We start from the raw sequence: 15,357 nt of genomic DNA on the forward strand, positions 1-15,357 counted from the left end.
TTAGTTCAGGTTTTGCTTTGATGCAAGTATCATCATAATTGCAGTTGCATTTAATCAAAGTGTTCATTGTTGACCTGCCTTATCAAAGTTCACGTAAGTATCCAAATATTATACACATCATTTCACAATACATATAAATTTGGATAAAAAATAATTTCGGTTTGCCCTAAAAGTCTCACATATCACATCAGAGTTTATTGAACATTTTAGCAGCATTCGTTTACTCAGTCTAAAGTTATAGCACTTTGAAAAATAAGTTTCATCCTAGCCAGTGAATCCTTGATAGCTTTTTCAAGGAAATAAAACTAAATCCCATAAAAGCATTTAATAAGACAAAAAAAGCTTAAATGTAGGTTCCACATATAATAATAAAATGTAATAAACCGAGTGTCTATTAGAGAATAGCTCTTTAAACAAAGCGGCTATGAAAAGAAGACCATAAAATTATAGGACAATAATGTATGAAAAATATCATATCTGAAGCCCAAAGAAACTTCACAAGGGATTACATTGACGCTAAGGAAATTAATGCTACATGCTTGGTGATTTAGATTTATTTACTTCCAGCTGGTCGAAAGAATTACAAAAACAAGAAAAGGAGATTGCTGGTTGTACATTAAAAAACTCTCTTTTCTTTCCTTTCTTGGACAAAAAACTCACACAGAGATACTCATTTTCGACCATCTTCATAATTGTCAATGTTAAGTAAATAAATAGAGTATTAAAAATAACAGGTTAGTTGAAAAGTCCCCAGCCTACCATAGTAAAATAAATTTTTTGGCGAAATTATTTTTTTTTATTCAAGAAAATGCCCTTGCTTCAAAATAGGCCTCAGTTTCAGCGAGTCATCCCTTCATTCGACGAAAATGTCTTCGCAGCGGGCATTCTTTTGAGATCAGAGAACAGAAAATTGTGGCTGGGGGCAGATCTGGAGAATACGGTCGATGAGGGTGCAATTTGACGCCAAATTCATATATTTTTGCCATCATTTTCACTGACTTGTGAGACGGTGCATTGTCTCGGTGAAGCAGAACTTCCTTTTTCTTCAAATGCGGCCGTTATTCGGCGATTTCGTCATTCCAACGGTTCACTAACGCTATGTATGTACAGACGCCATAATCTTGCGAACCAACTGTTGCGTTTTCTCACGCTTTGGAGCGGGGTCATCGTATGCAGTCCACTCGGATGACTGTCGATTGGACTTCGGGAGTGAAATGATGGAGCCATGTTTCATCCATTGTCACATATCGACGCAAAAAGTCGAGTTTATTACGCTTGATAATCTTCAAACACAGCTCCGAATCATCAACTCGTCGTTGTTTTTGGTCAAAAGTCAGCTCGCGCGGCTCAGACTCACTTTCCACAGAGCTTTCTCATACCCAAATATTCGTGAATGATATGATGTACACGTTCAGTCGATATCTTAGAGTGTCTGCTATTTCATTCAATTAACAACCTTTTTTGGGCGTCCACTGCGTTCGCCGACTTCGGCACTCATTTCACCGCGTCTAAATTTAGCATACCATTCCTTGATGATTGATTTGCCTGGGGCAGCGTCCGGAAATTCGGCATCAAACCAAGTTTTTGTTTCAACTATATTTTTCCCTTCAAAAAGCAATATTTTATCAAAACGCGAAATTCCTTATCAATTTTTTTCACAATAACAAAAGTTGCTTCACTCAAAAAGCTATAATTCACAAACTAATGATCCAACAGCTGTCGAATTTATACGCGCATTTTTGAGGGTTAGGGCTAACTAAAAAGCGTATGGATTTAATATTAGTAGCGCCATCTATGTGTTAGGCCGGAACTTTTCAATTGACCTATTATAGCGGCATGACAATAATCCGTTAATTAGTTTAATTCATGCATTTCGTGTGTCACCAAAAGGCCCTATATCGAATGTGAATCGGCGATCACCATGAAGTGAATTTTCTGGTATTTCTTTGCTTATAACCAACGAACAAAAATAGATCATCTGCCGAAAAAGAATCTGCAGAATTAGTTAAAAAATTAGAATTCAATATTAGTTTTTTTTTCTTTTATAACATTTTTTAAAATTAATTATTTGATAATTTTATGATTACTGTAATCACTTAGATATTATCTTAAACATAATGAGTGGAAACAACTATTTTACTTTTAACAGGCAAGATTTTAAACGTGCAAATTAGGGTCGGTATAAATAAATTTTCTGTGATCAAGTACTTCATCTGGTTCTGAATTATTCTAAATAATATTTTCTTTATATATGCTTTTAATCCTGTTATTCTAGAATAGCTACTTTCTCTGTATTAAGATTTTTTTTTCTTTTTATGACGCTAAAGTGGAATTCTTATTTCTTACATTTTTTTATACGATGTAGAAATTGTAGCAGTTCGAGTAGGCAATTTTGTAAAGTCTAATAATATTCCTGTTTTTCCAGCTTCCGTAGAATTAAATTACTTAAGTTGATAAGGACTAGAGTACTAGAAGAGTTAATTAATTAATTTATGATATTTCCATCAACATCAAGTCATATATTTCAAGAATATTCCAGTTTATGAATCACCGTAATAATATTTCTGAAGGTCAGCTAAATATCCATTTAGGGCACCTGTTATCTCTTCGTTTGATAATAATTCTTCCCACAGGGATAGTCGCGGGATCGAATCCTGCTGCGGCATGTTCATAATTTTTTTTTGTGATTTATTATAGTTTATAATTGTGACTGTCCAAAAGGCAAGAATGCAAAATTCAATTAGAAAAATGATCCTAGTTGCGCCAGTAACCAGGCTGGATAAGACCGGATCTCTTCTGAGATAATTTCTTAGTTGGCCACTCGTCAGTCGGTAGGCTTAATACCGAGGATCATGGTTCGAAGCCTACGTTAAGTAGTCCAGACCAACCCTAGCTTTTAAAAAGGATACGTTAAAATGTAATTAAAAAAAATTCACAATTCTCGAGAAAATGGCAAGGGCAATTAAAGGAACTGAAATTTAGCTAAAATTAATTTCATTCAAAGATTACAATATTAACTAACAAGCTTAGATTTTTCGTTTAGTAATTCGAAGGGAATCTACGACCAAAATTCCTGTTGCGGTTCCGTTAAATCACGTCAGTTCTTTGGAGCCCAAGAGCCGTTCACGCCATTCTTGTATCTTATTTTTATTCCCAATTATTGTGATAGAACTAAATAAAATAGAACTTGCATATGTTTCTTTTTTCCATAGCTCGCGAATAAGGAACACATATCGTGCTGTATCTTTGAATTTATTTTTCGGTGTTTTATTTATTGTTTGAAAAATACAAAATATGTATCCAGGCGTATTGGAACAATATTATTCAAATATATATTTTCATAAATTTATATTTATAAATTAAAATTTATATAATATTAGTAAAATATATTAGTATATTATATAATATATTATACAATATATTATATAATATATTGTTCAATAGCTAAGTTTGCGGAGGCAAAACAAGAAAAATAGGAAAACAGAGACAATAACAGCCGGCTTGGTTGGCGCAGTGTCTCACAGTGTCCACCTAATATTGCGATAGTTGCGGGTTTTAATTCTGCTGGGGCATGGCCGTAAATTTATGTTTGTGATTGTCTCAAATTTGTGATTGCCTTAGACAAGAGTGCAATATCTGACAAGGAAAATGATACCAGTTACGCCAATAACCAGGCTGGGTAAGACCGGCTATCTTCTGGGATGATTTCTAAGGTCACTCGCCAATCGGTATGCTTAATGCCGAGGACAGTGGTTCGGAACCCACCTTAAACTGTAAGTCCAATCGAGATAAACCCATAATTGGTAAAAGGAGACTTTAAAATATATATAAAAAAGGAAATAACAACAATAAACAGATTTATACTCGTAAAAATTACTTTATTTTTCAGTATAATTTCTATAAATTTCAATACACTTATACCAACAATCCTCCAATGTATTAGTTTTCTGCATAAACCGCAAGATATCCATTTCCGATTGATAACATTTTCTTTCTTAACTAGAACTCTCTTTGGGGTCCCAAAGAACCAAGTTCACCCCACTTCTTAAATTCTTGTTTCGATTCGAGACCATTGTGACAGATCCATTTTCCACCTAGAGTGATTAAACGATGCAAAATCCTTATAATTTCTTTAAAGCCTCATTCCGATATTTTTTGTTCCATCAAAATCAACAGCTTTGTCATCTTAAAACAAATATAATTCTCAGAATGAAGGTTTAACTACTATTATCAGTCAGTCCATTTTCTAAAGATACGACAGCGTTCATTTTTGTACATTATTATAAGTTCCAGTATTTCTTTTTATGGACATCTTAATGTCTATTACAACTTGATCTCCCAAAATGGTTTACGAATGATGTAAGACCTGTCACTAACAAAGCCATCATAATACCAATGACGGCTTTTGCGACAAGCACTAAGAATCCGGCTGAAGTAAGCGAAAGTACCAATAACTTTGTGAAGAACACGGCACCAGCCAACTTCATATCGATTTCTTTATTACCCTTTCTCTTGTGTTTTTTCTTATTTTTGTGTTGTTTCTTTTTTTTCTGTTTATGCTTCGACGTAATAGGTTTCCCGTTCTTGTGCTTTTTTTTCTTCATTCTTTGCTCCTTTTTCTTCTTATGTTTGTTCTTGTTGTGTTTCTTTTTCTTTTTCTTTTTTGCATTTTGAACACTAGTAGAGTGTAATATCAGTCCTTCTTTTATAGATAAAATTATTGGTAAAATGTTATTTGCCTCCCATAATATACTCTTATTGCTGTTTTCATTTTCTGATTGTTTGTTTTTATCAATTAAAGAATCAAGCTTTCCATTACTTGTATTATTATTTCCAGATACAATTATTTTATTCGCCGAATCAAAACACGTTGAATTATTGTAAATGTTTTCGCACCCTTTATTTTTCGTAACGCCATAGTCACTATTCGCAACAACAACAAAATCACTACCAACAACGAAATAAAACAATGAGAAAACAAAAACCATAACCACCGTTGACTCACTGACAACAAACTGAAATAAAAAACAGTAAACCAAGCTTTTTATTCCGAAGAATTAACTTTAATTAAAAACAATTTGAATTTAATTTATCAAACATAAAATCAAGGTATCATTAGTTATGATTTACTACCGTAAAAATATGTTCTTTTCTTGTAGAGCTAACAGTAGCTGGGCGTTTTAGAGAGCCATTAAATAAATGAACTAAGAAACTTAATAGCAAAAGTCATAAAAATACGCTACATATTTATAAATTTTCAGAAAACCCTTAGCAGCTGCAACATCATTAAATTTATTTTTAATATTAGGCCTATAAATTAGTTTCAAAAAGTTTTTTTTTAATTTAAAGCATTATTGTGAAAAATCGGTACAATATATTTTATCGAAAGTATTGTCCATCGATAGCCGATAGTTTTTCTTATCCTACAGGCAATTTATGGATTCTATCACGAAAGAACCATGTATATCATGGATCGACCCATTTTGTCTTCATAAGAAGTATAGCGCTACTCAGACAGGTCACAACTCATATGACAAGGAACAAGTAACAATTAGTTTGCAATATATGGTCACGAATTGTAATGCTGAAGAATAACATTGTTGTACCTTCGATCTATTTCGACCGTTTTCGCGCAGTTTTCGGCTCAAAGGTATCACTTGTAAAAAATTCATCCCTATTGACGATTTCATCGAGTAATGCCTTCAAATCCTAAAGTTTGGTGGGTTTGTTTGGTTCTGTTCTGAATACTGTGTGTCCTCTGTGTAAAAATGACCACTTTTAACACATCAAAACCATTACTTACATGTTGAGATCTTCACAAAGCATTCGATGCATTTTCCTTCAATCTTCAATGCACTCAAAATTCTGTTCTACTTCAACAAAATTACACATACTGAAAAGTGAAGCCTGTTAGTGAGACTTCATCATAAAGTTGGTTAAAGTGTACCCGATGCGATTTAATATACGGTAACACCATCAGTTGTAAATACCTTAAAAATAAATTATAGGCCTGAAACATTATTTATTAATAGTCTTCCTTATCACATGTAATAATTAACTATTTTATTGAGTACTTTTCAACTCCAAATTCCATTACATGGGGAAACTTGGAGTTAATTATATATATATATATATATATATATATATATATATATATATATATATATATATATATATATATATATATATATATATATCACTACATAGTATAAAACAAAGTCGCCTTTTCTGTCCCTATATCCCTATGTGCGCTTAAATCTTTAAAACTAAACTTTTGATGCGGTTTTTTTCAATAGATAGAGTGATTCAAGAGGAAGGTTTATATGTATAATGCATGCATAATATACTAAGGCAACATTGCTAATTTTAGAGGTTTCTAACGTGATGTCGTAAATTAACCTATTTTTTAGGCTTATTTAGCAATTAGCAAAAACGCTGCCTAACCCTACGAGTTAGATCAAATTAATGTACTACAGTATTGTACACCATAAAAAGGTCTACAAAAAAGTCCGTGATGGTATATGTTTATCTTTTAGGGATAACCCACATTAACCATTTTTATTGTTTACTTTTTACGTGAGAAAATAGCTTATTTACGAAGCTATTTTAAGCAATACGGCATTAATCCTTATCGAATTAAGTACCTTAAATACAGTGTGCAATTAATATAGATCAATATGGTTCCTTACAGCATGTAAATTAAACAAATATTTTCGAAGATATTACAAATTTAAAATTTGCGTTTAAAAATGTGTAATGTAATAAAAATTGTATGAATTTAGATATTCCAAAGATAGCAGGAAATCTTCATAGTAAGTATACGGGAAGAGGAATTGTTTTACTCCAAATTTAATGCGTGCAGGCCAAGGGCAGTAATGAATGAACCAAAAATACTGGATCGATTTTAATCATGTTTTCATTGAGTGACATAGGCATATATATTTTATGCCCGTGCAAAGTCGGAGCGGTCCGCTATGTTTTTATATACAACGTTCATATTTTTTCTGTAGTGTATTTAATTTAGTATCAGCATTGCACCCGTGCGAAGCCGGGTATATATATTGTTCATATTTCAATATTGATGTTCAATATTTCTCTATATCTTTAGTTTAGCGATGAATTTTACTGAAAAACCTAGCGCAACTATTGTTTAATATCACACAATATTATTGAACGGTCTATAGCCATTCACAATAAAATTCTTATTTGGCAAGTATATAACGATAAAAACGACTTATAATGATGAGAAAATAATAAAATACCTTAGAATAAAATGACTTTAATTTAGAAATATCAAATAAAATAAATACAAATAAATAAGTTCATTAAATATCTATCACAATCTATTACTGGGGAGAGTATCCTGGTTGAAGTCCTAGGGGTAACGGAATCTCGTCCATGCTTCTCTTGTGTCCATAACTACCTCCGTCCCAACCCTCGTGGGACACTGAATGAGAATTGGAGGAGCTGTAAATCGGCTTGGCGACTACCTCGTAGGTGGAGTGCCCACCGCCGCCGTAGGAACCCTTAGCGGCGGCTATACCACCGAGCACCAGGGAAACTAGAGCTGTCATTAATGCTTTCCCTGCGAGAGCAGCCAGACCCGCTACAGCCAATGACAGAAGGGACGTCTTGAACAAAGCAGCTAATCCCAGAAGTTTCCCGAGGCCGTCGCCGCCTCCTTTCTTGTCCTTTTTACGAGCAGTCACTTCGGAATCGGATTGAGCTGCACTCCAAAGGTTCAGCTTGATGGCGTGGTTATCAAAGAATCCGGCCACTTTTTTCAATAAGAAGGCATCCACACGGGCTTTGGGGTCATCGGGAAACTGTCTCGCCAATTCCGTTGCTATGTCACCGTTGATATCCTTCACACTTTTAATTTCACGCACAATAGTTACACCAGGTACTAAGTCGATGTTATCGTTGTCACTGATTTTATCCACCCAGGTAGCCACGTTCAACTTCAAGCACGTCAATGAATAAGCGTCTTCACAAGTTGTCCCGAGAGCCCTTTGGAACTCCTTCCTGTCACTGACCGAAGCCCCCGTCGAGGTCCAACACACGAATTGAACGAGAACTATCACTGCCAACTGAAACGAATTCATGTTGATGCTGCTTCACGTGTTGACGAGTCCTCAGCCGGGTCTGATGATTTGCCAAAAATCGACACGTATTTTATAGCGGTGTCGGGCGTTAGAAAAAAATCGCTCCAAGGACCGAAATGTTCGAAGAAGTAGAGCAAATACAATAGTGAGAGTAAATAACAGGGGCTATTAAAATTAACTTATGTGTTTCCATCCATCTAGGTGAAGAGAAAGGTTTTTTAACATATCCTAAATCTCATTTTGAATATTCAATTTTTTTTTGCGCTCTCGTCCCGAATCTGATTAGTAATTAAAACCGATGCACTCCCTTCCGCCGTTTCTGTCATCTGGTGGATGGTCAGTCCGATTTCAGCAACCCATTCACGGGCCAGTTGTCGATGGTCTTTCTCTCGATGGTTTCAAATCGATTTTATACCTGATCAATTTACGAATCATTGTGCCAACATTCAGATTAGATGTACCGTTTAAGAGGTTTATTCAGTTCAAGTCTAGACTAGTCGAAACACAAAAACGTTAATTTTAAAGTATTATAAATAATATAGTTATATCGATAATTACAGATAGAAGTTACTTTAAATAAAAAAAAGATGTGGAATTAAAATTAAAAACAAGCAATTATTAAGAGGTGTTAAGTAACATCACAATTATAATTATTATGTTACTTTGTCATTTCCATACAACGCTAACAGTATTTTGACGTTATACACAGCCATTAAAAATATGAAGAAAGTAACATAACAGCAAAAGTTATAAAAATACTCTACATATTTTTTCAAAGAACTGTTAGAAGGAACTGCCATATTATAAAATTTGCTTTTAAAACATCAATTACTTGTGATAGTTTTCCAATCATATGTTATTATTAAAATGTTGTTTTATTAACTATTTCATTTATTTATTTTTCAATTTCTAATTCCATTACATGGGGAAAGTTGAAGTTGAGACCAACTAAGGACTGTAATCTATTATCTTACTAACCACTTATCTTCATAAATTAACGTTTCAGAATATGAAAATAAAAAATCCTTTTAAAAATAAATTTATTTTAAATGAAAGCTATTCATTAAGAAGATTTTCATATCAAAGTATTAATTAGTGTTGGGAACAATCGACTGAAATTGACTATCGACTTTTTAGTAATTGACTACTTTTTACTATCGACTGTTTCAGTCGCTATTTTTGGCTCGACTGACTTTACTACTTTTTACCAGTGACTGTTTCATTCGACTGTTTTCAGTCGTACTTTTAGTTACTATTTTTGGTTCTACTAAAATATATCCAATTTTTGGTTACATAGATTTATATATATATATATATATATATATATATATATATATATATATAGTTAGCATTTTAGTATGATACTTTTCAAGATTGTTAATGCACTTGGGTAAAAAGGTTAAAATTGTGAATAATAAATTTTTTTTCTGTGATTAAGGATATGTTTAATTTTTATATAGAATTTATGATAATTGTACACCTTTAGTTTTTAGGTTTGGTTTAAGTTCTATTGTATTGTCTATATTTATTATAGTATATTATCTAAAAATAGCAATTAACACATTACAATATTTTATTGTATTGTATATGGCTTTAGCTTCTTACTCCGTATTGCAGATTTTTTTTTCCAACAATACGTTGTCCAATTTGTTCAACTGATGCCTATAGACATTAACAGTTTCATTCAACGGTAGTGTAAGAGAGACGGAGATGTATAAATTCCTTCACGATCTAACCTTAACAAAGAGAAGGAAAAAAATATAAAAAATAAATAATAATTACTGAACACTATTATAATAAAACATAACATGCAATTTATTATTTAATTTTAAACGAAGTAGAATTACTTTTATATTTGAATGTTCCGTAGATCTGTAAAAAGGAATGGAATTTCTCTATGGAATGGAATAATACCCCACAAATGTTTTATTGTATTTTAATGTGTTAATTGCTATTATACTATAATAAATATGGACAATATATATATATATATATATATATATATATATATATATATATATATATATATATATATATATATATATATATATATATATATATATATATATATATATATACATGAGAAACGGTGACTGAACATATATATATATATATATATATATATATATATATATATATCCGTTAATAATGGACAATATTATTAATACTACAGGTTATTTATTTTTTAAAAATGTATTTTCTCCTTTTAATCCTATTCTCCCTTATTCCTTACCATTATATTAAGTATATATATACATTATTATCGGTCACATTGTAATTTATTAAGTGTTATACCTAATATTCAGTTTGTAATAATTATTATATTAAAGATATGAATGTTGAATATTTAAATAATTTATGCATTAAATTATCATCGTAATTACTATAATAACTAATTTACAATATTAATGTTCTAAAAGACCAATGATTGTCATATGCTAAAACATTAACAAGCTACTAATCAACTGAATTAGTTTTGTATTATTATTTATAATTGTGTAGATTTTCTCTTACTATAAATAATTAGTTCCTGTTAAAACTGAATCTATAATCGTATGCCCTGTTCCAGTTTACACCTTAACGGTGGTTAATTATTATCTCTAATATGTTATATAGTTCTAAGTTCTCTTAGGTTCTCAAGTATTGGTTTGTTAATTGATCATGATAATGTTGATCGCCAATTGGTCGAAATATTCTAAAGGTATAGTAATCATGTATATATTTTTTTGAATTTGTTCTATTACGTTATATAACAGGTCAATTGAAAAGTCCCTGGCCTACCATAGTAACACAAATTTTTGGCAAAATTAGTTTTCTTTTATTCAACATAAATATGTTCAAGGGTGATACACTGACTATAGCGACCCTCCATATTTTTGATACCATTTTTGTAGTATGATTTGCCCTTTGCTTCAAAATAGGCCTCAGTTTTGGCAATCACCTCTTCATTCGACGAAAATCTCTTCCCAGCGAGCATTCTTTTGAGACCTGAGAACAGGAAATAGTCGCTGGGGGCCAAGTCTGGAGAATACGGTGGATGAGGAAGAAATTCGAAGCACAAATTATGCAGCACTTTCTTTTTCATCAAATGCGCCTTTTTTCGGCGATTCCTTCAAACGGTCCAATAGCGCCATAATAGTCGTTGTTGATGATCCTTCCTTTTTCCTAAAATACAGACGCCATAACCTTGTCAGCCGACTGTTGCGTTTTTCCACGCTTTGGAGCGGGTTCATCGAATGCAGTACACTGGGATGACTGTAGATTGGAATTCGGAGTTAAATGATGGAGCCATGTTTCATCCATTGTCACATATCGTCGCTAAAACTCGTGTTTATCACGCTTGATCATTTTCAAACGCTGCTCCGAATCATCAACTCGTCGTTGTTTTTTGGTCAAAAGTGACCTCGCGCAGCACCTACTTTGCACAGAGCTTTCTCATACCCATATATTCATGAATGATATGATGTACATGTTCAGTTGATATCTTTGGGGTGTCTGCTGTTTCATTCAATATCAATTTACGGTCATTCAAAATTATTTTATGGATTTTTAAAATATTTTCGTCGGTAACAACCTCTTTAGGGCGTCCACTGCGTTCACCTAATTCCACCACGTCTAAACTTAGTAAACCAATCCTTGATGGTTGATTTTCCTCAGGCAGTGTCCAGGAACTTGGCATCAAGCCAAGTTTTTGCTTAAACTGTTTTTTTTCCTTCAAAAAGCAATATTTTATCAACATACGAAATTCCTTTTTATCAATTTTTTGCACAATAACAATAGTTGCTTCACTCAAAATGCTATAATTCACAAACTAATGATCTGACAGCTGCAAATTTATACATGCATCTTTCGCATGTTAGGTGTAACTAAAAAACATATAGATTTAATCCTATTAGCGCCATATATGTGTCAGCCCGGGGACTTTTCAATTGACCTGTTTTGACCATAGATATATTATATTTTCAATGAGCGTGTACCATTTGGCCAACAGTTTGAATATATTTCCCATAAAATGTTAACGAAACTGTTAATATATTGCGTTATTCTTTAAAAGGCATAATTAATAGGCCCTATTCACATTTATTTCTTGTTATATTTATACCCTATACTCTATACACATTTATTTCTCTTTTAAGGGTTTTATTTTTTAACATTAACATATACAGGATTGGAACTACTTTTTTGCCTACAGTCTTTTAGCATTTCCTAAACACTCTTGAACTGAATGATCGAACTTTACTTGTTGTGTGATGCACAGATGTGCAAAAGCAGAAAAATAACATAAAATTTTATCTTTTTCGAATGTTTGCCGTTAAAACTTTATTATTGTTATCGCTCATGCTGGTGTAATTGAACAATGAAATCCTTAAAAGCTAAAGAAATCAAATATTAATACTATACAATATTTTCAAAACATTATTGTGTGAGATATGGCCAATATATCTTAACAATACCGATATATATAATGACACCTGACATGAATATTTTTTGAAATATCCAACTTGGATGGATATTCATAAAACAAATATGAAGGTTATCTAGACATTACTGAATCTTTTAACAAGTTCTTGCTTTACGTACTAATATACAAAATAAATAGCATTACAAAAGTTATATATTAAAATGTTTAGGAAATATGTAATAACATATTCATTTTTACTTAAAAAAAATTAAATGTTTAAAATAATTGTGATAGGTCTTAAATATTGGTACTTACCTACATACTAATATTACGGTTTTTTCTTTTACTAATGACTTTTTTTATATCGTATAAAAATGCAAAGTAAGCATTATTTTGCTATCTAATGTTGTTACTGATGGTCCTCAAGTGAAAGGTAATTTTGTCACAATGAATTGTCATTAATGACAATTAAGGTTTTGCCTTGTACTTGACCTAAATCTAATAAATGTTCGTTATTTTTGACTAACGGCATGAATTTTACATTATCAACAATTTGTATTTTGTTAGTTTGAACCCTTTTCAATTCCTATTTCTTGACTTACATATATATTACATACACACAAACATGTTAATATTAGGATAATAGAAGAAATATGCAAACTAAATGACTTTTTCATTTATATGAATATTAATTATTAATAGTATTTCTTTACTTAAAAGTAAAGTTAGTATAGTAAAATGTTAAATAGGGTTTGAGATTTTGCTTAAGAATCTTATGTTTAACACACATCTATGCGATGATTTAAAAATAAATCTGTTATTCCAAAGCTTCTTGGTTGAGTAATTATTGTGTGCTATTAATACGAATGTAGTTATTTGTATTTTAGTTTCTACTCATATAATTAACTATTAAAGATTATTTTAGCATCATAATTATGAAAAAAATAGTGTATAATTCGATTATACAACAATTTAGTCATTCAGTCAACGAATCAATTTAGTTTTAAATTTAATTTTTGGTAGTTTTATTCACTGCTACATCGCAAAAATATGGGACATTTAACTTCATAAACAGTAAAAGAGACTAGAAAGCGTCATGGTTAATGCATTACCTTCTACTGTTTCGAATCTTGCTGAACCTTAAGGATATAAATGTCAATATAGAAAGGGCGCGAAGATAGCACTGCTCTCATGTCAATAACCTTGCTCTGTAGGACCAGACGCCCGATATCATGACCTCTAAGTTAACCAGTTGGTAGATATAATGAAATGGGCGATAATTCGAAAACGACGTCGAGCATTAAATTCGGTTCAAATATAATAACATAAATGAATAAAAAGAAAACCATTTTATATAATAATATTCGTATGATTTTAGTTTATGTTAGGTGAAAATATATTGAAATAATTGACTTTGAATGGTGATGAAAATCAGAGTTAGATAAATATGACAAATTCCGTCAAAATGTTGTCATGCAATGGTTAAGGCGATAGAACAATTGCCATAGTTGCGGGTTCGAATTCTGCTGGGGTATGGCAAATTTGTGTTTGAGATTATAATTAGAATTATCCATTAGGCACGAATGTAAAATCCAACAAGAAACATGACCCCAGTAACCACGATGGTTAAGAATGGATCTTTTTGGATGGTTAATAAATTGTTCACTAGTCTTGGAATATTAAATTACCTGTACAGATAAATCATAGTTGCTAAAAATGAGACAGTATAATATACCAAAACAAAATTTAGTATAATACGAACTATATTTATTTGAAGTTACAAAACTATATTACAATTAAAATTTAATATATTGTACAATAAATAATAATTTATAAATAAATAACAATAAATAACTTAAAGTTAAACATGTTTCTATTTGGGAGTATATTCAGGGTGTAACCCCAAAGGCAAAGGTACTTGATCTAAGCTTCTTTTATGGCCATAATTGCCGCCATCCCATCCCTCATGGGACGTTGAATGGGAATGGGACGATGTATACACCGGTTTGGCTATGACCTCATATGTTGAGTGCCCACCTCCACCAGAGAGGCCTTTGAGAGCACTAATTGCCGACAGTACCAAAGCTATTAAACCAGTCATGAGGGCTTTTCCGGCTAGTGCTGCCAGACCTCCCATAGCTAACGCCATCAGTGTACCCTTCATCATAGCACCAGCAGCTAATAACATTCCCATCCCACCATCTCCTTTCTTGTCCTTTTTCCTAGCGGTAACGGCGGCATCAGCTTGAGCCGCATTCCAGAAATTCAACTTGATGGCGTGATTGTCGAAAAATCCGGACACCTTTTTCAGGAGGAATCCATCCAGACGAGCATTAGGATCATCTGGAAACTCCCGAGCCAGCTCGGCGGCGATATCACTACTAGTTTCCTGAACACTGCTGTTCTCTCGTACAATGGAGACACCGGGAATAACGTCGAAACTGTCGTCGTCACTAAGTCGGTCGACCCAAGTAGCCACGTTCAATTTCAAACACGTCAGGGAGTACGAATCGTCACAATTTTTCCCGAAAGATTTTTTGAAATCGCTCCTTTCCACCGTGTTCGTCCGGACGTCTCCAGCGATGACTAGCGCCATGAGGGCACTAACGACGATTGCGGTGAACCGGGCGTCCATAATGTTGCTAGACCGTCTGAAATGATTCTGACGTTCGACCAAAAATACCAAGAGAATATATAGCGGAGCACCACATCAATTAGTAAAAAACCTAGTTATGCGAGACCAGGTAAGTAGAGCGGGGGGGTAGCGACAGTGACGGGATTCAATTTCATTTAGAGTGAGTACCAGCCACTCGGCGAGTTGCTTTTCATGTCTGGCCCGTCGCACAATCA

General features: G+C 32.7%; 2 protein-coding genes across 2 annotated transcripts; both read right to left on the reverse strand.

Annotated features, from left to right (window-relative positions):
- Nucleotides 1–7,346: 7,346 nt before the first annotated feature.
- On the reverse strand, nucleotides 7,347–8,134 carry LOC143200221 (uncharacterized). The gene has a single exon (XM_076410617.1). The coding sequence runs from the start codon at nucleotides 8,103–8,105 to the stop codon at nucleotides 7,347–7,349; it is 759 nt and encodes a 252-aa protein (XP_076266732.1). The 5' UTR covers nucleotides 8,106–8,134.
- Nucleotides 8,135–14,380: 6,246 nt separating this feature from the next.
- On the reverse strand, nucleotides 14,381–15,142 carry LOC143200222 (uncharacterized). The gene has a single exon (XM_076410618.1). The coding sequence runs from the start codon at nucleotides 15,140–15,142 to the stop codon at nucleotides 14,381–14,383; it is 762 nt and encodes a 253-aa protein (XP_076266733.1).
- Between the last annotated feature and the right edge of the window lie 215 nt (nucleotides 15,143–15,357).

Source organism: Rhynchophorus ferrugineus, unplaced genomic scaffold (assembly GCF_030347505.1).
Source record: "Rhynchophorus ferrugineus isolate W39M unplaced genomic scaffold, kcgeb_rfMv2 rfM7, whole genome shotgun sequence".
Classification (NCBI taxonomy): domain Eukaryota; kingdom Metazoa; phylum Arthropoda; class Insecta; order Coleoptera; family Curculionidae; genus Rhynchophorus; species Rhynchophorus ferrugineus.

Excerpts from the sequence above, each read along its gene's own strand:
- LOC143200221 (XM_076410617.1), bottom strand. The coding sequence starts at position 8,105 with ATGAATTCGTTTCAGTTGGCAGTGATAGTTCTCGTTCAATTCGTGTGT.
- LOC143200222 (XM_076410618.1), bottom strand. The coding sequence starts at position 15,142 with ATGGACGCCCGGTTCACCGCAATCGTCGTTAGTGCCCTCATGGCGCTA.